This window comes from Phaenicophaeus curvirostris, chromosome 5 (genome assembly GCF_032191515.1).
Source record: "Phaenicophaeus curvirostris isolate KB17595 chromosome 5, BPBGC_Pcur_1.0, whole genome shotgun sequence".
Taxonomy (NCBI): Eukaryota; Metazoa; Chordata; class Aves; order Cuculiformes; family Cuculidae; genus Phaenicophaeus; species Phaenicophaeus curvirostris.
In genome coordinates, this window is record NC_091396.1 from 57,471,769 (window position 1) to 57,497,124 (window position 25,356).

Here is a 25,356-nt window from a genome sequence, read left to right on the forward strand (position 1 = left end):
AACTTGGACAGTCCAAAAACTGACCAGAAGCTTGTGAATTTAAACAGTTACGTTCAGCTTTCCAGATGTCAGGCTTCTGGAAAGCTTTATTGTCAGCTCTGGAGCCATGTACAGCTTGGCAGATCTAAATCTTGGGTCTAGACTAGAGAAAAAGAAAAGTCCTAGTTCTTGAATGTAGTGGAATGTTTTAATCTCAATGATGCTGCTGCTTTGACTAACAGCACATATTCTGTTTTAGGCATAGATATGATCAGTAAAATGCTGAAAATGCAGATGCTAGAGGATGAAGATGATCTAGCTTATGCAGAAACTGAGAAGAAGACAAGAACTGATTCTACATCAGATGGTCGCCCAGCTTGGATGAGGACACTGCATACCACAGCCTCTAACTGGCTCCACCTTATCCCACAAACTCTAAACCATCTGAAGCGGACTGTGGAAAACATTAAGGTAAGAAGTGAGTTTTGTCTAATGTGCCCATAGGAAGTGCGCAGCTTCTGTTGCATTGGAACAAGTGCATTGTGATTTGCAAGTGCCAGTGAAACTGTTGGAGGGACGCAGTGGAATGAGTATCAGTGCTGATTCCGACTGACTGCCGTAGCTGTGTTACATCCCACTGAGTTTCTTGAAATGCTCTTAAAAGTTGGTTTATGTCTTCGGATGATTATTTGAAGAAATACAATGGCAAACTGTCTGTCAAGGGTGTGAGTTCTGATGCTTCTCTGATCAGGTAGCAAGAAACCAGAGCTTTCTGTTGTACTTATAGCACACTGACTGCTACTTAAACAATTTTCTTTAGAGCTAGCGCACATTAATTACTGCTAAAATTCAGTGCTGATTGGTGAAGGGAGAAAACTCTTGAGATATGGGCAGTAGTACCCTAAGCTCTAACTCACAAATAAGCTCCCCAGCTGAATTACGCCCATGACTGCTTAAATGCCTCTAAAGATTTACTGTAGGATGGTGAGAACCTTTTGCTGCTAATTAAAAGAAACTGAGAGCTGACTGGAAGGACACGAAGCAGGCTGTCTGTGTTAATTATTCAGACAGGACTTCTGCTTTCTTGCCCCTCTAAAGGAAAGGAGATTGTTTATTGTAAAACAGTCTCTGCAGTCACTTTCTGCAGCATAGGCTGCATCTTCATGTTTAATGCTCGTAGTCACAGTGTCACTGATCAGTCATCTAGGATTTTTGGCGTTGCTTTTTGTAGCAGATTTCTCGAAAGAATCTTGACCTTTGATCTGCTGCTTTCAATGTTTTGACAATCAGGATCCTTTGTTCCGATTCTTCGAGAGAGAAGTGAAAATGGGAGCTAAGCTGCTTCAGGATGTTCGTCAGGACCTCGCTGATGTGGTTCAAGTGTGTGAAGGAAAGAAGAAACAAACCAACTATTTGCGCACACTGATAAATGAACTGGTGAAAGGTATAGTAATTCAAATTAGCATCTCCAAGTGCTCTCTCTGCCTTTTGCACTCTCTAAGTTGGAAGCTATTATGCTCAGCAGCTTAAAAAAAAACATTGCTGGAAAACTGGCATTTACTTGCCATTTGACACAAGCAATACTTTTGAGTCCAGCATAAAATTCCAATTTGTTTGGTTTGGGATTTCAAGTTGAAGTAGCTAATATTAGGCTTTTTCAACAGCTTAACTTCTAAGCTGAAATTTGACTCAATTATTTAGTCTGAATTGTGATAGAATAAAGTTTTAATACCACAAAGTGAGTAGTACTGCTCCTAGAAAATATGCAAGTTCTCTAAACTTCTGGTTTAAGATTGTACATGAATTTGGAATTTTCACAGACATCCTATTTCTAGTAATACCTGAAGCTCGGCTGCCTGCTTTGAACAGAAGTATTTCCTAAAACACTGATACTTGATCGCTTCCATTTTTTCTAAAGAACTCAAATCTTCACCAAAACTTGGAAGATTAGTTACTGCAGGGAAGTGTCGAAGTAGTGTGCAGTTCCCGTTTGTATGCAAACAAAACTTAATTCTAATCACATTTTTTGTAGGTATTTTGCCTCGTAGCTGGTCTCATTACACAGTGCCAGCTGGCATGACTGTTATTCAGTGGGTGTCCGACTTCAGCGAGCGCATAAAACAGCTGCAGAATATTTCCCAGGCAGCTGCTTCTGGTGGAGCAAAAGAACTAAAGGTATTTTGTTGTGAGTCTTTCTAGATGTTCGAGTGGGGCTGTATAACTACTTCATAAAGTTTTCACATCAAGACTTCGAAATAAGTTCCTCAGGCAAAATGGCTTCAGTCAGTGTTCTCAATGTGCTTATAAATACTGTTGAGTATCTCCTGATCTCAAAATGGTGGGTTCAGCCAGCTTAACTGTTCACAGAGATTAGAGGGAAACTTAGCATCTTAGAATGACAGAAGACGTAGCCTTAGAGCAAGCAGCAGTGTAGCAGATACAGTGTACCAGTCGCAGCAGGAAAATTTTAATGTAAGTAGATTGCTGAAGTAGTATTTATGGTAATCGCTACTTAATACCACAGCTGATACCCTTTCTTAAAATTTTTCTCCCCTCTATTAGAACATCCATGTGTGCCTTGGTGGCCTGTTTGTACCAGAGGCTTATATTACTGCTACGAGACAATATGTTGCCCAAGCAAACAGTTGGTCCCTTGAAGAACTTTGTCTTGAGGTCAATGTTACAACCACACAGAATGCAGTACTCGATGCCTGCAGCTTTGGAGTGACAGGTAAGCTTAGCAGAAAGGAGGAGGTCCTTGCTGTACAATACTTTCAGAAGCTTCTGGTATTTGATGGGCTGCATCAAATGCAAAGTACCATATCATTGCAAAAGTTAATACACATGCTTTCTGAAGTTGTCTAAAGATTTGTTTGGTATTAGTAGGCAAGTACTTGGAATGCTAATGAATCTGAAGACTCAGGTCAGTGTATTTTAAGTGGTATTGGATAATATACATGCTACAACCTCTCTGTTTTGCAGTATGAAATACTTGCCTCATTCAACAGACCTAGGCAGCCTTTAAGTGATACACGAGGAGACAGTTTTTGGATGTATAAAAGCCCTTAGAACTCTAAAGTGTTATTTCAATTTACAGGCCTGAAGCTTCAGGGAGCTACATGCAGTAACAACAAGCTCTCGCTTTCGAATGCTATTTCAACTGTCCTGCCTATTACACAGCTTCGCTGGGTCAAGCAGACAAATGCTGATAAAAAAGCAAATGTTGTAAGTATTGATAAAAATACTTGTAAAAAGAACTCTTATAATTAGATCTACCTAGGACATTTTTTTTTCCTGAAGCGTTATGGATACTTTTATCAGGCACCACAAATTAAATTGTTCCCTACTACTATTCCCACTGTGAGTTGGTACCTGAATTCTGGGCTAGCAAGAAAACAGACCTAGCATTGACTAGGTCTTTGCTTTGTGGTTAGATAAGGAGGAGGAGAGGAATCCAGGAATACTAGTGCTGTTCAGGTCAGATCTTGAATTTATGCCTATAAGGAAGGCTGTGTTTTAGGTGAATTTAGGCCTTGGTTTTTTTCCTTGTACTTAGAGTATCGAGTTATCAAGGACTAAATTCCCATCTCATAAAAACCATGTAGTATTACAGAAAGTTCTTGGGCTCTTCAGCTGCCTTACGTAACTCTTCCATCTTCATGTCTTTCCCCAGGTTACTTTACCAGTTTATCTGAACTTCACTCGTGCTGATCTGATTTTCACGGTTGACTTTGAAATAGCTACCAAGGAAGACCCTCGCAGCTTCTATGAACGCGGTGTTGCAGTTCTCTGCACTGAGTGAAAGTATTTGTCTTGACCCATAAAGCTGTAGTAACTGTTAGTCTTCTATGTAGTGTTTACCCGTACTTCCGTATGTCAGATGGATTTGTGGTAAGTTGACTAGAAAGAAAGAGGGCGGTGGATTGGAAAGCTGCTGGGCTAGATTTCTCTGAAGGAAAACTGGATGAGATTTTTAGACAGTTATTGGTAGATGTGATATCTGATGGATAATGTTATATGAAATAAAATCTGTAGCAAGACTTTTGACTCTCTGTTTCTGGAAATACAGTTCTTACAGTGATGATTTTGGTCTGGAAAAACTGTACCTGTGATTTTTGAGAGAATAACAAGTGATAAGTCAGTATTCAAGCGTAATGTTGGCCTTCACACAGCTCACTCAGCATCTGATTCTGCCAACCCCCAGTAACAAGAACTTTGGAAGTTCTTTGTGTTCTTTTCAGTGCACTAACACAAAGCTTGACATGATCTGCTAATAACATTGCATGAATTATTTGCAATGACACGGCTCTTGCTTAAAGTCTTCACACAGCTGTGTTCAGAAGCTGGAATATCCTAAACAAGACTTTCTTGTCCTATTGACCTCAAGGCTTCCTCTTTCTTAAGCTGCTTTTATAGGGTGAAATAAGGCTTCAGTTTCCTGTCTTCTTAAGCCCAGGGAGATAGTATTAAATGCTTAACCAAGGAGTTAGTCTTATTTCAGACACTCATGTGACCAACTGTTACCAAATAGGGGGAGCTGAGAGTTGCTGTAATGCTTTTGCTATTTGCTTTCTTTCCCTGATACCAAGTTCTGGGTAAGCGTCCTACCTTTCTGACCAACTTGGCAGAGCAGCTGTCTTCTCTAACACTGTTAGTATCAAGTGTTCAAAGGTGCGCATGAACAGTGCGTAGCTTTTCAATCTCAAAACAAAAATCTGAGGAGCTCCTTCCATCCAGTGATTGGATGGAAGCCTGGACTTTATGAACCTGCATCAGTTAGAGTATTTTTTCTGTGATAAGTGGTTCTGCAGCAGAGGCCTGTACTGGGAAGAACAACTGTTGTCCCAGCCTGCCTCACGTGCTTGTTTCAGCAGATACCTGCTAGTTATTGAAATAGAGAGTTCTTGCTATCTGCGCTCTGCACGTTGCTTCGTAACTCCCAGAGCTGGTCTCTAAATTGACCTGGATGGGTTTATTACATTAGAATGAATGAATGAATCCCAGGCCAGTGCATCGTGTAGTGTTTGTCTGCTGCTTGTAGTTCTGATACCCTATTTTGAGGAACAGAGGTGGGAACCACATTCCATCACACTTCCTTCCCTCCTCGACAAACCCTTGTGATATTTCATTGTAGTTACACTGAAACTGAGCAGGTGCCTCCAGGTACTGGACACAGGCTTTAAGCACCCAGGAATAAAGCTTCACTGGGATTCTGTAGGCATACTCAGCTAGTTTTCACTTCAATTGCCACACAAGCTTGTTTAGTTGATTCTGTCCTTAGAGGGGATGCTCAAAAAACCTACAGTACTCGGTGCAGCTGCATTTGTAACAGGCCTAAGCTAGTTTGTTTAAAGCTTGTTCAGTTCAGGTACCATCTGCCAAAGAAACCACTACCGGGTTCACGCTTCAGAACTAACAGTTTATCCAGTGATTTATTCATAACTCAAGCCACACAGAATTTCTTTCTTCTTTCTTTTTCGCTAGTGCCCTCTGAAATGGAGGTCCCTTGTTTTCTTTTAATGAGGGGCCGTTTGGATGTTGTGCCACCACAGTCAGCTACTGGTACAGGTCGTGGGCCACTGTCACCTGGGCTTGCTAGGAGATCTGCACCAGCTGGAGGTTTAATATTCATCAGCAAGGAATGGTCAGCTGTAAGCCCCAAGGAGGTAAATGCCTCTGTGGCTCTAGTCAGCCCAGATGATTGCAACAAGCTGCTTGGGAAATCCTTCTCTTGGCCAGGAAGCTGTAGGGGTCCTTTATAGTCACTTACAGCCTGAATTCCACTGATCCTTGCTTCTGGGCAGAGCCAGGCTGGAGGTTCAGGGAAGGGCTCCCCATCTTCTGAAGTAGCATCATCTTCTGAAGCCATTGCTTCTGGGGCACTGCTGAGCCATGGTGCAACTTCCATACCATTTAAAGAATTCAAGCTACAGTCAGAGCAAATGGATGCATCTTCTGAATCGCCATCGTAAGGATCTAAAAACTAAAATAAAGGATGGATGCTTATTTCTATAAAGAGGCAACGTAGAATGGATTTTAAAAACACAATAGAAGTCACAGGCTTACTATGGAAGTTTTCATCTTAATCCACATGTTCCCACCTATGAGTTCAGCTTTGGAAACTACCCCGAGAACAAGGCTGCTACATAGTAACCAAACCTACCTGCAGTCCCTTGGAGTCCTTTGCTTTCTTGAGTCCTCCAGCAAGCAGGCTAGGCACGACCTGTTTAAGTGAAGTTGACACTGGTTTATAAAGCACCTTCCTGTGAATTACTGATCAAAGTAGGTAAAAATCCTAGAGCAGAGGGATCCAGATTATCCCCTTGCTAAGAGAAAGTAAAAAATTTATCTCAGTCTACCTTTTAAAGGCCTGGTAAAGGCCCAGGGGCTGAGGAGAGCTATCGTAAGTCTTCTCGCACTGAAAACATTGCTATGAAGAGAGGGGTGTGTGATTGCCCTGCCACCAGACCATAAATTGAATCAGCATATTGCTAACAGTAGGGGAGATGAGATAAACTTTAAAGGTGAGAGACCTTCCCTTCTGCTCAGGTCCCTTTTTATTCTTTTACATGAGGATTATCTGAAATTCTTGTTAGTTGATTTCTTAATCTGCTGTGCTTGGGAGAGTTTGATAACTAAAACTGTCAAAACAAGGCCTTTCAATCAGCTTCAATATTGCTGCTGGGACACTGAGGTTTCAGGCTTCTTTTCCCATGTGGTTAAGCATGGACCTGTCGAGACCTGGATGAAGAATCTTCCTCATAAATTTATTTGCTTGGGAACAAAGCATTTTGGAACAGAACTTATAGTATGGGTCTATTTAAAGAATAAATAAAATAAAAGCCACATAGTGAAGGAGTTCCTTTTAACAGCAAAGTACAGGTACAGAACAGTCACACAAAGAGAAACAAGTTCAGTGCAAGGAAACTCTGTTCAGAGGAGGCACTGCAGCTGCTTGGAGAACAAGCTCCCCATCATTGCTGCGCCTGCCTGCAGCGGGGAAGGAGAGAATCATCATCAAAATCCTTCAGAGGCAGTTCTTACCTCCGTGCTGGATTCAGACTCAGACTCTGTACTTGACTCTACCATGCACTTCTGCTGCAGAGGAGGAAGGGAAAGAAATGCTACTCAGAGCAAAAGTTACTGCAGCTTTGGGTTGCGTTTTCCCCAAAGCTTTCACCATCTGAAGCCAGCTTGTCCTTCCAAATATCCCGTGTTTGTGGTGCTGGTTGCATGGTGCAAGTGAGACATGAGAGAAAAACAGCACTCGCTCGCTTACTCCCCCCAAAAAATAACCCAATACCACCACCAGGAAGCTCTCGCAAAGGTGCCTTTCGTTTGCTAGGAACCCTCATTCCAGGTCTGTAAATAACTTTACAAAATGTTTTTCTGATTTGCACTGAGGTTTTTGGTTATTTGCTTTTAGTGTTCCTCCCTCAGGTTGTGTTTGGTTGGTTGTTTTTTAAAATATCTCGGAAACATAACTGCAGATAAATGACTAAAAGCTACATCCTCACTTTTTCTGAAGGCCGCAGTACAGAGACCTTGCAACCCAACAGGCCTCTTACTCCCCAGGTGGAAGCACAGGGCAGGTGGAGCAGTTTCCTCTTCCCTTTTTGTTTCTTTGCAGGTGATTTCATTTGAATTAATTCACTCACACCTGTTCTTCATGCACAATCAGGCTGACAACAACGCAACCAACCATTTCTAAACTCTATTTTCACAGGGAGACAGAGAAGCAGCAATAAGAAAAAGAAAGTTACCATGTATTTATGCGCCAGTCTTTCTATGTATTCTGGACTTTTAACAGAATCCTTCATTTCCTGAGCAGCTACTGCAACAGGCAGAGGGTAGGGAAGCACATTAGAGAAAATCATCACAAGGACAAATTGCCCAGCCACGGCAACCCCTTCTAGCCTAGGAAGGCTGTGAAGGACTGACCAAAGACGCTATTAAATTCTAAATCAAAAGCAGCTTCTGTTTAGAAACAAACACAAAGAAACCCCTATCTTCAAAGTCTCTTCAAACCCAAACTATTTTATGATTCTACCAGACCAACAATTCAATTCACTGGTCCTTTGCGTAGGAGAAAAAGATACCTTTTTTTTTTTTTTTTTGGGTGTTTGTTTAAAGTATATTCTTTAAAGTAGTTGTTTGGGGTTTTGGGGGGTTCGTTTGGTTGATTTTCTTTTTTTAAGGCACTGAAAATTTTCTGAACAAAAAGGAGGTATTTGTACTCGAGAACTCAAACCAGACTAGAGAGGGATGCAGGCACAGTGACACCGTGAGCACACGCTCAGCCCTCCCACCCTGGCACTTGGTCCCCGTACAGACCCCTCATCCCCCCCAGGGCTCCGTTACCGGCTGTTCCCTTCTCCCCGTACCCTCCACGAGCTGCCCTCGCCTCTTCCTCCTCCACTGCCTCTTCTCAGCTGAGGCCATCCTGCTCCCAGCACCCTCCCCTCCTCCAGCTTTATGGGCTTGGGCCCTGGCTGCCCCGCCTCTGGCACCTGCCCCGCTCAGCTCCTTCAGCTGGGAGACTTTACCCTTTGGGAAAAGATGGGAATTAAGCCAGGGAAAAACAGAGCAAAGCACTTTGTGCCACTGGTAGAGGCTCCATCCTGCTCGCCAGGACGTGTTCAGAGCCGGCTGCATCCAGGCCTGCAGCAGAAACATGCACGAAAGAGAAAGGTTATGACTAAAGGACTCAAACTGCCACTCCAAGCGTATGTTTGTATCTGTACGAGTTTGCAAAGCCTGGTGCCCAGAGGGGCGACGTCCCCCTTCACTCCCCTCAGTTCATTTTCTGGAGCTCCATTTCATGCGTGGGACCTTCAGGCTGGCAGAAACGTCACCGGTCAAAGGGAAACGCATCCGTCCCCTCCAGAGGCAGCCAGGATGCTCAGAGGCTCTCCTGCTGTTTGCAGCAGGTGCCCTCCGACCTGCGGGATGGACGGATGCCGTGGGGGACAGGGGGCTTTCTAAGCGTCTTTCTTAATCACAGCCCATAGCGGGATTTGGAGGACTTGGATGCTGTCGCCTTTACTTGCCATCACTCACTAAGGAAAGGAACGATGACTTTGCTATATTAAAACACAAGCAACAGATTTTTTTCAGATTTACCAGAGGACTTTGACTCAGATCCATTTTCCACAAAGACCTGATTTCAGCCTTGAAAGGCCACATCTCCATTACCCTCCTTATCTCCTCCTTTTTATAGGGAAATGAGGAACTAATTCTTTTTGCTTTTTCAAATCAGTGTCCTCTTCTTTGTGTTACTTCCATACTATCTGACATTCCTGCATCTTCCTCCACAATCATAGAACCACAGAATAGTTTGGGCTGGAAGGGACCTTAAAGCCCATCCAGCCCCAACCCCCTGCGATGGGCAGGGACACCTCCCACCAGACCAGGCTGCCCAAGCCCCATCCAACCTGGCCTTGAATGTAGAAGGTGCTGTTGTTTTAGATTAATTTTGAAATGAACCTCAGTAAAACAAGCGTCTGGAGCCAGCAGTGAGTTGTCATGCTGAAAAAGCACCAGGAATGAGCCCCTGGGCAGGATACAACGGAAGCAGCTCACAAACTCCACAAGCCTTTCACCCCACTTTTGCCAACAGCCGAGCTACACCTTATTGCAGACACCTCTTTGCTTCCCAGATAGCTCCTTTCCCACTTCCTTACCTTCTCCATCCAGGCCACAACCATCTCAATGGTTATTTTCTCAACTACATTCAAAAGAAAACAGAACAACTAAAAACCTTCATGTAACAACCTCCCAGCACCTCCCATCACAGAGGTGGAAGCTACAAATCACTCTTAGTTCCTGCAGTGCCAGCTGGGTTGAATGAGTGCATGTGATCATCATCCTTAATCCAAACACATGGCTCTGAGTCCTTTCTCCCACTAAAGCCAGCCCAAAGTTAGGGACTGATGCTTTAACAAAGCCCCAGCATCTGGGGCTCAAGAGAACTGTTGGTCTGCGGGAGATTACAGATAAAATCGTGACTGTAAGATTGTGACCGGCCAAGGCCACCCAGCAGCCACCCAGGCAGGGTCAGGCGGTGATGGGGCAGTCAGACAGCAAGTCATGGAAGACTTTGGGTTTCATAGAATCACAGAATCATCAGGTTGGAAAAGACCCACCAGATCATCGAGTCCAACCATTCCTATCAAACACTAAACCATGTCCCTCAGCGCCTCATCCACCCATCCTTTAAACACCTCCAGGGAAGGTGACTCAACCACCTCCCTGGGCAGCCTGTTCCGCTGCCCAATGACCCTTTCCATGAAAAATTTTTTCCTAATGTCCAGCCTGAGCAGTTTCCATGTGCAGCGCCATCACCAGGCCAGGGCAGCTGGTCACCCAGGCCCAGTTGATGCTGTACGAGCGAGGAGGGTGACCAGAGGGCTACCAAGGCACAGTTCCTGCTCACTTGAGCTGGTTATTACAATCACCTATTGTACTGCTGCTCGATGCCTTGTCTCTCCTTACAGCTCTTGGAAAGGACCCTTGGTCCTGCACAGACCTTGTGCTGGCCACAGGTAGCTCTGATATCCCCTGGGTCCAGGCTTTCCAGCCAGCTGAGAACAAAGGGAATACACTTGCCTTGCTTTCAAAGGCATTGTTGGCACCATTGCTCCTTCTCTCCTGTGGGTGCCTGCTGCCCCACAGCTTCACAAGCTGCACCCCCAGCACTGTGAAAGCCTCTTTCAGCACATCTGTTCAATCTGTGTTGCGACCACCTGCCACAGAAGGTTGGAAAAGACCTTCAAGATCATCAAGTCAAACACCACCATGCCCACTAAACCATGTCTCCAAGTGCCATGTCTATGCATATTTTTTAACACCTCCAGGGATGGTGACTCCACCACTTCCCTGGGCAGCCTGTTCCAGTGCTTCACCACTCTTTCAGTAAAGAAATTGTTCCTAATATCCATTCTAAATCTGCCCTGGCACAACTTGAAGCCATTTCTTGTCCTTATAGCTTGTTACTTGCAAGAAAAGACCAACACCCACTTCTCTACAACCTCCTCTCAGGTGGTTGTATAGAGCAGTTAGGTCTCCCCTCAGCCTCTTCTTGTTTAGTCTGGAGGAGAATGAACAATAGTTAAAAAAAGAGCTATAGTCAGCAGGCTAGAAAACTACAGCCTCACTCTAAACGCCTCAGTAACAACCTGGGAGAGATGGTAACAAGAATATCCCAGTCATACACCAACACATCATCTACTGAATTGGTCTTCATTAAAAACAAGCAAGCAAACAAAAGCAGGAATTCCCTGCCCAGATGAACCTGTGCTCCTGTTTCCCTGGGATAAAAAAAAACAAAACAGGAAGTCTGAAGGAAAGGCTGGCTCTTCCCAACCCCACCGATCAGCAATTCTTTTAAGACCTTAAGAGAGGCAGCAGTGAGAGACTTTGCTCCGATTCAGCACTGATTAACTGTGGCATTTCATGGAGTAAGCAGCACCCGGCCCTATCCGTAACAATTTTGTAGCTTTAATTCTACTACACAACTTCAACCACTGCACAAAGGAACCTTCAGGTAACTTCTGAAATCTCAGTGCATTGATGGGACCAAGACCATTATTGCCATGCCTACTTAGGGCACATGAAGGTTTTTTTTTTTTCCTGAATTTTTCACCAGCGGATTCCAGAATTGGAAATATTTGCTCTTTGCTCAGACATGTCACCATCCAGCTGTGTCAGCAGAGCAACTGTAACAGAGATCTCCAGAAACCCCACAGATCTTGAAGGCTCGACCTCCAAGGGGGAGGGCATTCAAGCATCCAAGGTCATGGAGGGTAGGGAGGCTCTCCAAAGGGATCTGAATAGGCTTGACTGCTGGGCTGAGACCAAAGTGGCCAAGAAAGCCAATGGCACCTTGGCTTGTATCAGAAACAGCATGACCAGCAGGTCCAGGGAGGCTATTCTCCTTCTATACTCGGCACTGGTGAGACCGCTCCTTGAATCCCGTGTTCAGTTCTGGGCCCCTCACCACAAAAATGTTGACGCTCTGGAGGGAGTCCAAAGAGCAACAAAGCTGGTGAAGCGGCACCTGAGGGAGCTGGGGTTGTTTAGCTTTGAGAAAGGTGACAGGTGACCTTTATTACCCTCTACAACTAGCTGAAAGGAGGTTGCAGAGAGAAGGGAGCTGGCCTCTTCTCCCAAGTGACAGGGGACAGGACCAGGGGAACAGCCACAAGCTGCACCAGAGGAAGGTCGGACCGAAGTTTTTCACAGAAAGGGTCATCAGGCACTGGCCGAGGCTGCCCAGGGACATGGGAATATTTAAAAGGCAGGTAGACAAGGTGCCATTTGTAGGGACTTGAACCATTGCTGCACTGATGATCACTACAAATGGGTTGTTTCTGCATGCCCATTGTAAAATACTTGTCTTTCATGCAAGATCATGCAGAACACATTTTAGTCATAAGACAGATTTCACCTGGCCCCTAATGAATACATTGAGCTCTTCTCCGCCCCCAGGAAAACACTGCTTTAATACAGTAACTTCAGTGGTTTCTGGGTACCCAGAACAACTTTGAGTTGTGAACTACTGCTTAAAATCAGCGTGCAGGAAGCTCATTTTGTTAACAGCCAGGTACCATTACAGCCAGAAGCAGCTAAAGACAGTAACATCCAACACATACCACTGACATCACATATTAAGAAGACAAATCGGCACACAACTCATTCGTAACACTTTTATTCTTACAGTTCTAGGTTTGAACTGCACATGCAGAGTTGCATAAGTCACAATAGAGATTTACAGTGGATTCTATTCTATGGTAGAGTGCAATCCAGAATCCTTAAACAGTATAAAAAACAACTTTAAACATCAAGAACTTGTTAGGAGCAAAAGGGTTAAAGCTTCCCCAAGTATTTCAGCTCTCAGATACCTAGTTACTAGGTACTGTAGTTTAGACATATGTAGATTTGAAGAGCTGTGTAGCTAAACAAACTTGAACATCCTGATGTCACACCGTCTTCGTTAACTTTTTTTCCCCCCATTTCTGGCAATTAAGAATAAGTCAAAAGCCCTGCCACCTGCAACCAGCTAATACAGACAGAAATAACTGCTCCTCACTTGCCTGTTTAGGGTTGTACAGTGTTAAAGATAATATTCCCTCGATGGCATTTGTATCTCACATCAGCTGAAAAAGCAATGTAACAAAAATAAAGGTATAACATCTTTGAAAATAAATATAAAGAGGGAATGCAGACAAAGTGTCGAAGATTTTGTTTTTGGCAGGTAACATTCATAATATACAAAATATAACTTATTCGTATTAGCCAAGGAAACATTCATGAGTTCCTGTAAACGGTTTTAATCCACCTCCTCCATGCGTGACGTGTCATCATCTCCTTCAAGAGGCGGCATCTCCTCAGTAACCGCTGCGCTCGCCTCTTCTGCAGCAGTGTCATCTTCATCAATGCCTGTTGAGGGAATAAACCAACCATTAGTGCCAGTATTGAGACTCACCAGAGCGCTCCCCAGGCTCCTCATGCCCTGCCACAGCCTGTAACCGCACACAGTGCTTAGAGGCAGGACAGGATTCCAACTCACCCAAGCCAAGCTTGATCATTCTGTAAATGCGGTTGGCATGTGTCTGAGGATCTTCTAAACTGAAGCCAGAGGACAGGAGCGCTGTCTCGTACAGCAGGATGACAAGATCTTTCACAGATTTGTCATTCTTATCAGCCTCTGCTTTCTGCCTCAGCGTTTCGATGATGGAATGATCAGGATTAATCTCCAGGTGTTTCTTTGCTGCCATGTAACCCATTGTGGAGTTATCTCTCAGCGCCTGTGCTTTCATGATCCTCTCCATGTTGGCAGTCCAGCCATATGTACTTGTTACAATACAGCATGGAGAAGTAACTAAACGGTTGGACACAACAACCTAGGAAAGAAAATACAAGTTTGTACCTGTAACATTTTAACGAATGCGTAATTCCCACTTAACCAAGGTTCAACTTTTCAATTCAGAAATGCTGCTACATGTCAAGCAAAACCCAAGACAGCTGAACAATTTACAGTTATCAACTCAACAAAAGAGCTTGACTTCAAAGTCATTTTGTATCCAAGCTCTATTCTGCAGAGATACTGCTGTGTATTTCAGAAAAGGCAATTGTAACCATTACCTGAACTTGCTCTGCAGCAACCTCCTTTGAGATGATTAAACTTGTTACACGTAGACAAACGGAGTACTATCAATTACCTTTTCTACTTTCTTTTCCAGGATGTCTTTCATGATCTTGCAGAGGTTTTCAAACTTGGCTTTCTTCTCCTCCTGTTTCTTTTTCTCTTCCTCATCTTCTGGAAGCTCCAAACCCTCCTTTGTTACAGAAACCAGGGTCTTCCCCTCAAACTCCTTCAGCTGCTGCACACAGTACTCATCAATAGGCTCAATCATGTAGATCACCTCCAGGCCATGTTTGCGAAGACGCTCCACAAAAGCAGAGTTGGCCACCTGATCTTTTGTTTCACCTGCAAGGAACAAGAATACCAGTTTTGGTTTGTGCCTCAGCACTGTAACATGGCAGCTTTTTGACTTTCTGCAAGAGCCTATCAACATTTCCAGTGACGCTGTAGATCTTTCATAACGGGGGAAAAAAACCAGGCACAAAACAGGTCTGACAAGCTCCTGCAAAGCTTAGGTTGCCCTGAGACTCAAGCTTTTAGCTTAAAACTCACGTCAGACCTTGTAATACTTAAATGTTTTCAAGTCCATTTGCATTTCCTCAAATGCCAAGACATGTTTTGTCTTTCTGACAAGGAAGAAAGCTTAAGAAGTCCTGCGCAGTAGCTAGCTCTCCTGTCCTCGTGATCTAATACCAGAATAAATGAATTACAACTACTGTCACTCATTTAACAGTATCCTGCACAATGCCATTTAAATTCACAGGAACTGCCAGTCATTTTACCAGACCCACAAAGAGAACCCTACCCCATGTACCTGCATTTATAGATAAGGTCTGTTACCAACTCACCAGTAATGTAGTACACATGTTTCTGGTTCTCCTTCATCCTAGTGCAATAGTCCTTCAGGGAAACCATTTCATCTCCAGAGGCAGATGTATAATACCTCAAGAGTTCTGAGAGCTTCTTGCGGTTCTGGGAGTCTTCATGGATACCAAGCTACAGAAGCAGAAGAGGAAAAACCTACTAAGTGGTTGCTTCAGACAAATATTGCACTCTAGTAGTTTGTTTCAGACCTAATAAAAAAACATAGCTTCGATCTTTAACATTATTAAGCACAAAAGACTACAAACCTTGATGTTCTTGGAGAACTGCTCGTAGAACTTTTTGTAGTTCTCCTTATCTTCAGCCAACTCAGTGAAAAGTTCTAAGCACTTCTTCACCAAATTCTTCCGGATCACTTTCAGGATCTTGCTTTGCTGCAGCATTTCACGAGAAATGTTCAGAGGTAAATCCTCAGAGTCTACCACACCTCTCATGAAATCTGGAAGGCAACAGTGTAAAGAATTAGCTTTGCAAGTCTCGAAGGAAACAACAGTAATGGTTGCCACCTGAGTGGCTTTACCCTTTTAGAATTATTAACTCATATTTACTAGACAATACAAATTAAGCAGTACTTCCAACTGCTCAGATACTTCCAGAAGTTATCACAACTTCCTCCTCTCAAATTTATTTGAATATAAACACCATATACAAAATCAGTAAACAGTTTCTGTAGTACTTCTGTGAAGTTATTTTTTCAGAAATATACTTACTCAGATACTCAGGGATCAGCTCCTCGCAGTTGTCCATGATGAAAACTCTGCGCACGTACAGCTTGATGTTATTCTTTTTCTTCCTGTTTTCAAACAGATCAAAGGGTGCACGCCGGGGGACAAACAGGAGAGCTCTGAATTCCAGCTGCCCCTCCACAGAGAAGTGCTGTGAGAAAGCAAGTGATCATTTCAGTCAATTTGTGAGACTCATTTTATGGACCATTTAACAGCTCTTCAAATGCAAAGGGCAAACAGTAACCACCTGAGACTGCGTGTTGTAGGCAAGACACTAGTCATTAACAGGCACTTTCTCTTCACACAGAAACATTTATCTGTTCAGTTGCTACCAGGCAAGTAAACAACTCCAGTAGCATTCTGTTCCCTGCACTATACTCCAGCCTTCAGGAAGCTTGAGAATTCTTACAGCACTTTCCACCAGGGAAAACTACATTTTGCTAACCTACCTCCCCCTTAAGCCTTCTCCAAACTATGCCACAAACCCAATAACTCAATTTGTATTTCTCCAAAACCTACTTGTAAATTTTTTCGTTAGACTTGGTAACAACCGAACTACAAATTGGGATAACATCTGTACTTTACTCCAAATTTCAGATTATGCATAACAGCCTTCATAGTAGCCAGAACAGTTGCAGCATCTAACTGCGACCTGCAACGTGAAATCTTTGTAATAGCGTCACTCCAAGCACTAAAACTACCTTTATCACAGTGAGAACTGAGACAATGGATCAGAGTTCACCTGCATGCTCAGCATCTTCCAACTGTTCTATGAAGTCTAACTGCACCTGAAGACAAGACAAAAACTTACTTTGACAGCCAGATGGTCTTCCCAGTCATTAGTAAGACTCTTGTAGAATTCACCATACTCCTCATTCGTGATGTCATCTGGATTCCTGGTCCAAATGGGCTTGGTCTTGTTGAGCTCTTCCTCATCAATATACTTCTCCTTAATCTTCTTTTTCTTCTTCTTATCTCCATCCTTCTTTTCTTCCTCTTCATCAGAACCAACATCCTCAATTTCTGGTTTATCTTCTGTCTTTTCTTCCTTCTCTTCTTTTTCTTCTTCCTTTTCCTCAGCCTCATCATCACTCACTTCCTTATCACGTTCCTTCTCCACCTAACACAAGGCATCCTCAGTTAATTAGAGAAACCTAGAATTGTATCGTTAACAGCCCTAACATACTCCTTAGAGGCACGCAAAGCTAAAATTGGGTCAAGGTTTCCTCTCAGGCACAAACAAGGACTTAAACTCTGAGTGCCGAGATGCACAGATAATGTGGTTATGTGGATGAAGTTTCATTACACTGACTTTCCTCCAACAATACATCACAATGCTGTTAGTTTACTCAGTGCTTTGACAACTGTGCTAATAGTAGCTTGGCAAACCGTTGTTTTTAATTACAATCCTATTTTAGAAAACCAACTAATAGAATTTTATTTCCGCAATCACCTTTTAGCATGGCATTACTTGACTATATGTGGGGGTTTTTATATCTATATGTATGTTATGTAATACGTGAAGTGAGGTACGTACAAAGAGCCTAATAGGGTAGCCGATGAACTGAGAATGTTTCTTCACAATTTCCTTGATTCTCCGTTCTTCCAGGTATTCAGTTTGATCTTCTTTAAGATGCAGGATGACTTTTGTTCCACGGCCCAAAGGTTCACCTAGAATAGAGTGCACAGGTTATACTTGTGCAGGAGCAGACTAGGTTTTGACTACTTCTAAACTACGCCTCTTCAAAAAGGCACTTGGTGACCTTGTTACACATAAGCTTCTATGCACAGAAACAGCCCTACAGACAATTCTTTCAAGTTTTCTGTACTCAGTATGTAGTTGAAATACGCAGAAGCGCATTTTCACTGGTCTGCTCATCTGTCTTCTACGTTTCTACAGAGTTGCTGTAGTAGCAACAGAAGTACCTCCATGTATACTTTGAAACCTCAGCCCTTATTACAATGTACCATTTTCTCTGAAGAGTTCTCCCATCTATCAAGTTACTCCAACTGGAATGGTGAGAGAACAGCTGGGCCTATGCTTCATCTGACACACGACTTAGTACTGCCCATTTTATCTGCTGGCTTTGTCTTGCATCTGAATGCCAGCGATCTTCAGAAAGCGTAGCCGAGCAGAAACACTTAATACTCACCATTATCAAGTCTGACGGTGAAAGACCCTCCAGCCGACGACTCCCAAGCATACTGCTCATCATCGTTGTGCTTTGTGATCACCGTCACTTTTTCTGCAACCAGGTAGGCAGAGTAGAAACCAACACCAAACTGACCAATCATGGATATATCAGCTCCTGCCTGCAGTGCTTCCATGAAAGCCTTGGTACCAGACTTGGCAATAGTACCGAGGTTGTTGACCAGGTCAGCTTTGGTCATGCCTATGCCTGTATCCACAATTGTCAGAGTGCGGTCATGTTTGTTTGGAATGAGATTAATTTTCAGGTCTTTTCCAGAATCCAGCTTGCTTGGGTCAGTCAAGCTCTCATACCTTATCTTGTCCAGGGCCTGCAAAAGAAGAGGCAGGCTGTAACATTCCCCGACTATTCCTGATGATTTTTTTTTAGCAGTCCTATTGACAGAAACCACTCTGGGAGTTTAAACTACTTACATCAGATGAATTGGAAATCAGCTCCCTCAGAAAGATTTCCTTATTGGAGTAGAAAGTGTTGATGATCAGAGACATCAACTGAGCAATCTCAGCCTGGAAGGCGAAAGTCTCCACCTCCTCCTCCATTGGTTGGTCTTGAGTCTGCACAGCTTCCGGCATCTGTAGAGAAAGCAGCAGTTGAAATCTCCCTGAACAGGTTGATATACGTACCCTTTCCTTTTACGGAGAGCAACAGCGGCACTCTGAGATGAAAAGTATTTACATGCATGGTTTCCAGTACAGCACCACAGCAACACCCACACCTCAGATCTTATTTCCTAGCATTAAGAATACAGCCATTTTAAGGAACGCAGAAACCAGACAGAGCACCTGAACTACGGACTTGCTACATTCACTCTGGCGCGCATCGTTGAGAATAAAACAACTTTTCTCTTCGTTCTTTTACCAATTAACGCTCCACCTTTACTTTCCCTCATCACAGAACAAGGACGCATGGTATAAAGAACAGAACTGAGAACTCGCCCTACATCAGATTAGTCGCAATGCCCTGTAGTTGACTCTGGCAGCGAGGTCTGCGTTCGCAGAGCCTCCCTTTTCTCGCCACCACCCCGTATTACAGTTGTAGCACTCTCCTGGTCAGATGTGGATCCTATTCAGAAAGTCACTTATCGACGCGATCCAGCCACACTCCCCACCGCTCTACGCTAGGATCGCTTTACCCGAGGTGGACCAGGCGTTCCTACACCCTTTGCAGGAGCCAAGCCTGAAGGACGGATGCATCTCACCAAGGAAAATCGATCCAACCCCGACCCCGCTGCCGTGGCTGCTCCGCTCACCGAGAAGGGGGGGGCGGCCGGCGGCTCCGCAGCGCCCCCTGCAGCCCCGCGGCGGAACCGAGAGACCTTCTAGAAACTGCCAGAGCCTTCCCCGCCCCCCAACCCCCCCACCCTCCGAGCCCATTCATGGGGAGGGAAAAGCCCCCTCGCCGCCCGCCCGGGGACGGGAGCGGCTCTGGAGCCCCTGCAGCCACCCCGGCTCCCTCCCTGCCCTGCCCTCCTCTTCTCGGGGCTGCCCCCCCCATTCCTGATTGAAAAAATACCCAACGAGGAACTAATTAAAATGCGGGTTTTAGAGAACTCATCCCCTCGCCCTCCTCTCAGCCCCGTCCCCGTTTAACGAGAGCTAAAAGAGCGAATGGAGAAAGCCGCTTCCTTGCCCCACGCGGTTCCCTGCAGCTCCCCAAGTCCGCCCCCCCGCAACCTTAGCAGATCCCTGGATGGCCCCCCTCCTTTTCCCCTCCGTGGCGGATCCCTGGATCGCCATCCTCGCCGCAACCCCACCCCCCCCCCACCCCCCGGCAAATCACTGGATCACCGGTCCCCCTGCCTCACGGCGGATCCCTAGATCACCCCCCCCCCCCGCCCCCAATGAAGATCCCTGCATCACCTCCCCCACCTTCCCCATCGGATATCCCTCCATCACCGCCTCCCCTACATTCCCTCAGGACCCCAAGATCACCTCCTCTCCTCCTCCATCAGGGTCCCAGGACCCCCACCCCCCTTATCGCGGGTCCCCCTCCCAAATTAAGATGGTTAGATCACCGCTCCCGTCTCCCACCAAGATCTCTGGATCAACCCCTCCCTCCTCCAACAAGAGCCCTGCCCCCCGCCGGGATTCGGCCGCCAAGCGGGGCCGAACCCCCGGTGCCGCCCCGCCGCTCACCTTGGCGGGGGTAGCGGCCGCTGCTCTCCGGTACGATCCGCGCGCACACGCTCACAGGCGCCTCTAGTGCGCGCTGCCCGCCGCCCGCCCGCTTTATAACCGCGCGGCGCCGCCTCCTTCCAGAACCATCGGGAACCTTCAGCGCCGCGCGGGGGGGCGGGGGCGGGGGCAGGCGGGGGCGGGCGGGCCCTCGCGCAGCGCTGCCCAATGGGAGCCGGTCTCGGGGGAGGGGGCGGGGCCGCGCCCGACGAAGCCCAATGGGAGCCGGCCGCGAGGGGCGGTGGGCGGGGCCTCCCTGGGGGAGGGCGGGGCCGGGCCGCGCGCAGCCAATGGGAGCCGGCCGCGAAGGGCGCCCCTCTCGCCGGTGAGGGGGTGAGGGGGGCGCTCTGCGCGTGCGCCCGCGCGCGCTCGCCGTTTGCCTAACCGCGGGCTCGGCTGGGAGAAAGGGGGGGGGGGGGGGGGGGCGGGGCTGGCGGTGAGGCGCATGCGCGGTGGACGCGGCGGGGGTTGCGCAACCGCGGGTGACGTCATGCCCCGTCCCTCTCCGAACGTCCTAGAAGCGGGCGCGGCGGCGCCGCAGCCCCCGCAGCCTCCTCAGCGCCCTCAGCCCCGGGGGCGGCCTGTTTCGGGTCTAACTGCGGTAAAACTCGGCCGAGAGACTGTGCCTTTGAAAAGTTAGACGTGAATGGCCCCCGGCAGCATGCGGGGTCATAGCGCCTTGTGTAAGCGGTGGTTATCTAGGCGCTGTTAGGTTTTGTGTACAGCGTGGCCTGTGCTTCTGCAAATGCCTCTGTTCGCAGTCCCTCCTGCCTCACACGCAAGGTCAGACAATGGTTTGGGTCAGAGTAGACCTTAAAGGCCATCCAGTTCCAGAGGGCTGGAGCCAGCTCCTTATTAAGAAGAGCTCTGACTGCTATGAAGCTCGTAAAAGAATTTAAATTATCCCTTGGAAAGTAATAGAATGTGATTAGGATTTCTAGGACAACTAACACGTTATAAGTGGGAAGTTGTTCTGTAACAGCCCCTGTCTGGCTGCACACGACTGATGGGGGTCGCTCCGTGTTGCCTGAGCCTGGTGAAGGATGTTTGCTTTCTGAAACTCCAAGTCTTGGAGATGTCTGTTTATTTGCCTTCACTTTTTGGTATCAGGATCTTCTATAATCGCCTCTGTTTGCAGTCGCTCTTGTCTCAAATGCGAGGTCAGACAGTGGTTTGGGTTGGAAGGGGCCTTAAAGATCATCCAGTTCCAGAGAGCAGGAGCCAGCTCCTAATTAGTAGGAGCTGTGACTGTTGTTAAGTTTGTAATAACATAAAAATTAGTCCTTGTATGGTAATAGAATATGTCTAAGATTTCTGGAAAAATTTATATTGATTTAGCCTAGAGAAAAGGAGGCTGAGGGGAGACCTTATCACTGTCTACAGCTCCCTGAAAGGAGGTTGTAGAGAGGAGGGAGATGGCCTCTTTTCTCAAGTGAAAGTGACAGGACAAGGGGCCATGGCCTCAGGTTGTGCCAGGGGAGGTTCAGACTGGACATTAGGAAAAATTTCTTCACTGAAAGGGTCATTGGGCATTGGCAGAGGCTGCCCAGGGAGGTGGTGGAGTCACCATCCCTGGAGATATTTAAAAGACAGGTAGATGATGTACTTAGGAATATGATTTAGTAGTGGATAGGTACAGTTGGACTCAATGATCTCAAAGGTCTTTTACAACCTAGCAATTCTGTCATTCTATATGTATGTATGTAAGTGGGAAATCTATTCCGCAACAGCTCTTGTTTCGCTGCACACGATTGATGGGGATCACTCCCTCATATTGCCCAGGCCTGCATTAAAAGGATGTTTGTTTTCTAAAACTCCAAAACGAGTCTTGGAGAGTTTGTTTGCTGGCTGGCCGGTTGTGCAAGTTGCTGCAGCTCAGCTGTCCCTTCAGGCTGCAGCTGTAGGATGGGATGAGATGGGATGGGTGCTTACAGCAGCCTTCCAGTACCTGAAGGGGCTAGAAGAAATCTGGGGAGGGACTTTTTACAAGGGCATGCAGTGATAGGACAAGGGGGAATGGCTTTAAATTGGAGGGGGGGAGGGGGATGGGGAAGGTTTAGATTAGACATTAGGAAGAAATTCTTCACAATGAGGGTGGTTGACCAGGGAAGTTGTGGCTGTCCCATCCTTAGAGGCATTCAAGGCCAGGTTGAATGGGGCTTTGAGCAGCCTGGATGGCGGAACGTGTCCCTTGCCCGTGGCAGGGGGGTTGGAACTGGATGATCTTTAAAGTCCCTTCCAACCCAAACCATTCTATGATTCCATGATTCTCACACAGTGAGTATCAATCAGCAAGTTGAGCAAAACTGTGCCTCTTGGGTTTATGTATTTGTGCAGGATAAAGAGTTGAGGGATCACACCCAAGAAGCAAAAAAGGCCTACATAGCTATGCAGTTACAAATTTAAGTGCTATTAGTAGACAAGAGGCATTTGCCAATGCAGTTCCGTTTGTTAGCAGCCTAAAGCCTGAAGCCCACTGGGATTCTCAGCCTGGATGTGGCCTTTGCCATCTAATCTGCAGGAAACCTCAGTTGGTGTTCAAAGGGCACAGCTAAAGACGTCTTTATGCATACATTTATACATCTTGCATAAAGGCTCTCATAAGTATGCGTCTCATTATCCTCAGTAGCTCTGTGATTACAAGCATTTGGCAGAGGGGTTATTTTTATATCTTGAACGACCTGATTGGGAGCAGGGAGTTAAATGCAGATCTTCCATGTCTCTGGAGAGAATGATCTGCATCACATGTGTTCCGGAACAGGCTTCTGAAACTTTCTTCTTGGAGCTGATCCACTTTTTGGGATATAAATACCAAGTGAAGCTACATGTTACAATGGTACACTGATGTAAGCACGAATCTGGACAATCTTCTCTAACAAATAACTTTTTATTTATTTGAGGAATAAAAAGGATATTGTTTCTGTAGCAAAAACTTCATCCTGGGTACAATTTCTTGCATTTTCTGTTGGCTCTTATGTGTACCCCAGACAGCCATTTAATTTAACATCTGACTACCTTTGGGGAATAAAATTTTTATATGCCTAGCCTGCCCTTCTCTCACATAAGCAACCTAAATTACACTGGGTAGTGTGCCCTATGAACTAGATATTATAATAATAAGGTCCATTAATGCATTTAATCAAGGATCCTTATGTTGGATGTTCTTGGCATCCATTATCCTGCAGTTTGACCTAGACAAGCAAATCTAGTTGAATTAGGGGCTACAGACTTGATTCTGTTGCAGCATTTTCTTTCAGGGAGTTTACAGTACTTCTCAGTATGTGACAAGAAGATACATTAAGTATGCACATAAGACATCACAGAGGACCTGTCAAGGAATGAAAATTACATCTTGTTTCATTGCAGTTTCTGCAGTATCTGGATCAGTATCTGCATTGGTGCAATGACCTAGAGGACTCTGCCCTTCTAAATAGTGGTGTTACAGCTGTGACCCAAGTACTTGGCCAAAATACAGGGTCCTGTAGATTACTTTAATTAGAAGGAAAAATTAATTGTGGTGTCGACAATAACATAAGAGGGTGTATAGGTGAGTTGCTCTCAGCACATGGGAGAAATCAAACTGTAAGAGGGAGGTTATTTGCTCACAGTTCCAAGCCATTGGAGAAGCTGGATTTCAGCCAAGGCTCAGCTAGAAATTTCTGCGGTTCTGAGTCACCTATGTGGTGCTTACTTTGGCTGGTGGTTTTCTGCACCTTCCTTGAATCTGATTTTGTGGTGCTTTTCAATGCATTTCTTTTCCTTTCTCTCAAACACGCACCCTTCTACAAAATAATATGCAAAAAAATCCTTTCTTGAGTATGACGTGTTCTGTTCTTTGCATAATAACTATGATTTCAATGGTCTGACATCTGTCTTGGTTGTCTGCTTCCGTAGCACAGCTTAATGGCTTTTTACCACTATCCTAATATGGTGTGGTGGTTATACACAAGCATAATCATGTAACTTTCTTGTTTTTCTTAGATTAAAATAGTCCTGGTATAGCATAAATTCTATAGGACATGCCTCTTGGGCTGAAACCCTCTTACATTCAGATTCCAGTAAGTGACATGTTTCCTAACATTTATTTGGGTCAAAATAACTTCTGTATCTTAGACAACTGCTAAGCTATTACAATTTATGAAAATCCTACTAAAATTATTTGTGTGCTCTCCTTTTGAGATGTCCAAAATTGTAAGAGTGCTACTTTTATCAAAATAGCAAAGATTTTTTCTTAAGAAAATATTTTTTTCTAATCTCTTGATTAATGTGGATTCAGTCATTTAGACTTAGGGTTATAAGTAATTTTAAACACATGAAGACCTTTGGAATGGTTTGTGTACGTCTGCAGGACCCCCTCTATACTGTCTAATGTAGAAGCCATAGAATTCTGTTTCTCTTGTGATCGTGTTAATCACCTTTCAAAAGCAGATTGATGTCTTCTGTCAAAGTTGTTTGACAAGTGCACCACGAGAAAGTAATCTCATACCAAACCATCTAAGTTCTCCCAGCTCTGCTTAACACAAGTTCTTGTGTGCTTGTGCAAAACATATTTTCTTCATAACTTGTGAATAATCTCTGTTCTTGTTGTTCTGTTGTGCTGTTGGGTAGTGAAGGTAGGCACTTTGTTCCTATGGTTACTCTATTTTAATGGATCCCAGTTTTGTATTGCTTCAGCTAGGCTAAAAAGACTGGTTCCACACTCAATTTCTGTTGGGCAGGGGGTGGGGGGAATCTAGGCAAAATAATTCATTTTTTTTCAACCAAGAGATTCATATTTTAGACATAGTTTAACTAACAGGGGAAATGCTGGAGGCTGGTGTTTTCAAGTCCTACATTTACCCATGCTTGTTCTCTCCCATATGCCTTAGATGTCCTTGACTCCTCTCTCATCATCCTAAACCCATTTATCATTCATCTGCTTTTCTCTAACATTCTGCCAGGGCAAGAAGCAGTCCATGCTACAGCCGGCACACCCACGTGTGTTCAGGGAAGAACGAGCCGTGTGCTCAGAGCTGTTAGGCCAGCAAAACAGGCAGGGTAAAGCCAAATTCTCCCTGCTCCTTCCTTCAAAAGAGGGAACGAGTGCATGTGTCTCTGCTACCCGCCTCTTGATTTTGTGGACCTTAATGTCTCTGTGATCTCTGTTCTTTTGTTAACTTTGTTGGGACTGGTTAAATAGGTCAAAATTATTTGGGAGGGGCTGATGGATAACAACGTTATTGCATGTGCTTCATGTCTCT

The 25,356-nt window shown here is 45.2% G+C and overlaps 3 protein-coding genes across 3 annotated transcripts in view; 1 reads left to right on the forward strand and 2 right to left on the reverse strand.

Annotated features, from left to right (window-relative positions):
- The window catches only part of DYNC1H1 (dynein cytoplasmic 1 heavy chain 1), a 44,520-nt gene extending 40,501 nt beyond the window's left edge, over positions 1–4,019 (forward strand). The window contains exons 73-78 of the mRNA XM_069858827.1: positions 239–450; positions 1,270–1,423; positions 2,012–2,154; positions 2,542–2,710; positions 3,077–3,204; positions 3,653–4,019. Coding sequence (XP_069714928.1) covers positions 239–450; positions 1,270–1,423; positions 2,012–2,154; positions 2,542–2,710; positions 3,077–3,204; positions 3,653–3,781 — 935 coding nt within the window. The 3' untranslated portion in view covers positions 3,782–4,019. The remainder of the gene's footprint in view (positions 1–238; positions 451–1,269; positions 1,424–2,011; positions 2,155–2,541; positions 2,711–3,076; positions 3,205–3,652) is intronic.
- A 1,045-nt stretch (positions 4,020–5,064) lies between these two features.
- LOC138720730 (uncharacterized) lies at positions 5,065–8,520 on the reverse strand. Its single transcript, XM_069857077.1, has 5 exons — positions 8,364–8,520; positions 7,743–7,813; positions 7,024–7,077; positions 6,143–6,202; positions 5,065–5,962 (listed from the first exon to the last, which is right to left on the reverse strand). Exons 1-5 carry the CDS (start codon positions 8,419–8,421, stop codon positions 5,423–5,425), a joined length of 783 nt encoding a protein of 260 aa, XP_069713178.1. The 5' UTR covers positions 8,422–8,520; the 3' UTR covers positions 5,065–5,422.
- Positions 8,521–12,672: 4,152 nt separating this feature from the next.
- Positions 12,673–18,538, reverse strand: HSP90AA1 (heat shock protein 90 alpha family class A member 1). The gene is made up of 10 exons (XM_069858831.1): positions 18,356–18,538; positions 17,886–18,252; positions 17,270–17,403; positions 16,544–16,852; positions 15,718–15,883; positions 15,256–15,446; positions 14,974–15,121; positions 14,202–14,470; positions 13,550–13,883; positions 12,673–13,419 (listed from the first exon to the last, which is right to left on the reverse strand). The coding sequence occupies exons 1-10, from the start codon at positions 18,512–18,514 to the stop codon at positions 13,310–13,312; spliced, it is 2,187 nt and encodes a 728-aa protein (XP_069714932.1). The 5' UTR covers positions 18,515–18,538; the 3' UTR covers positions 12,673–13,309.
- Positions 18,539–25,356: the final 6,818 nt, after the last annotated feature.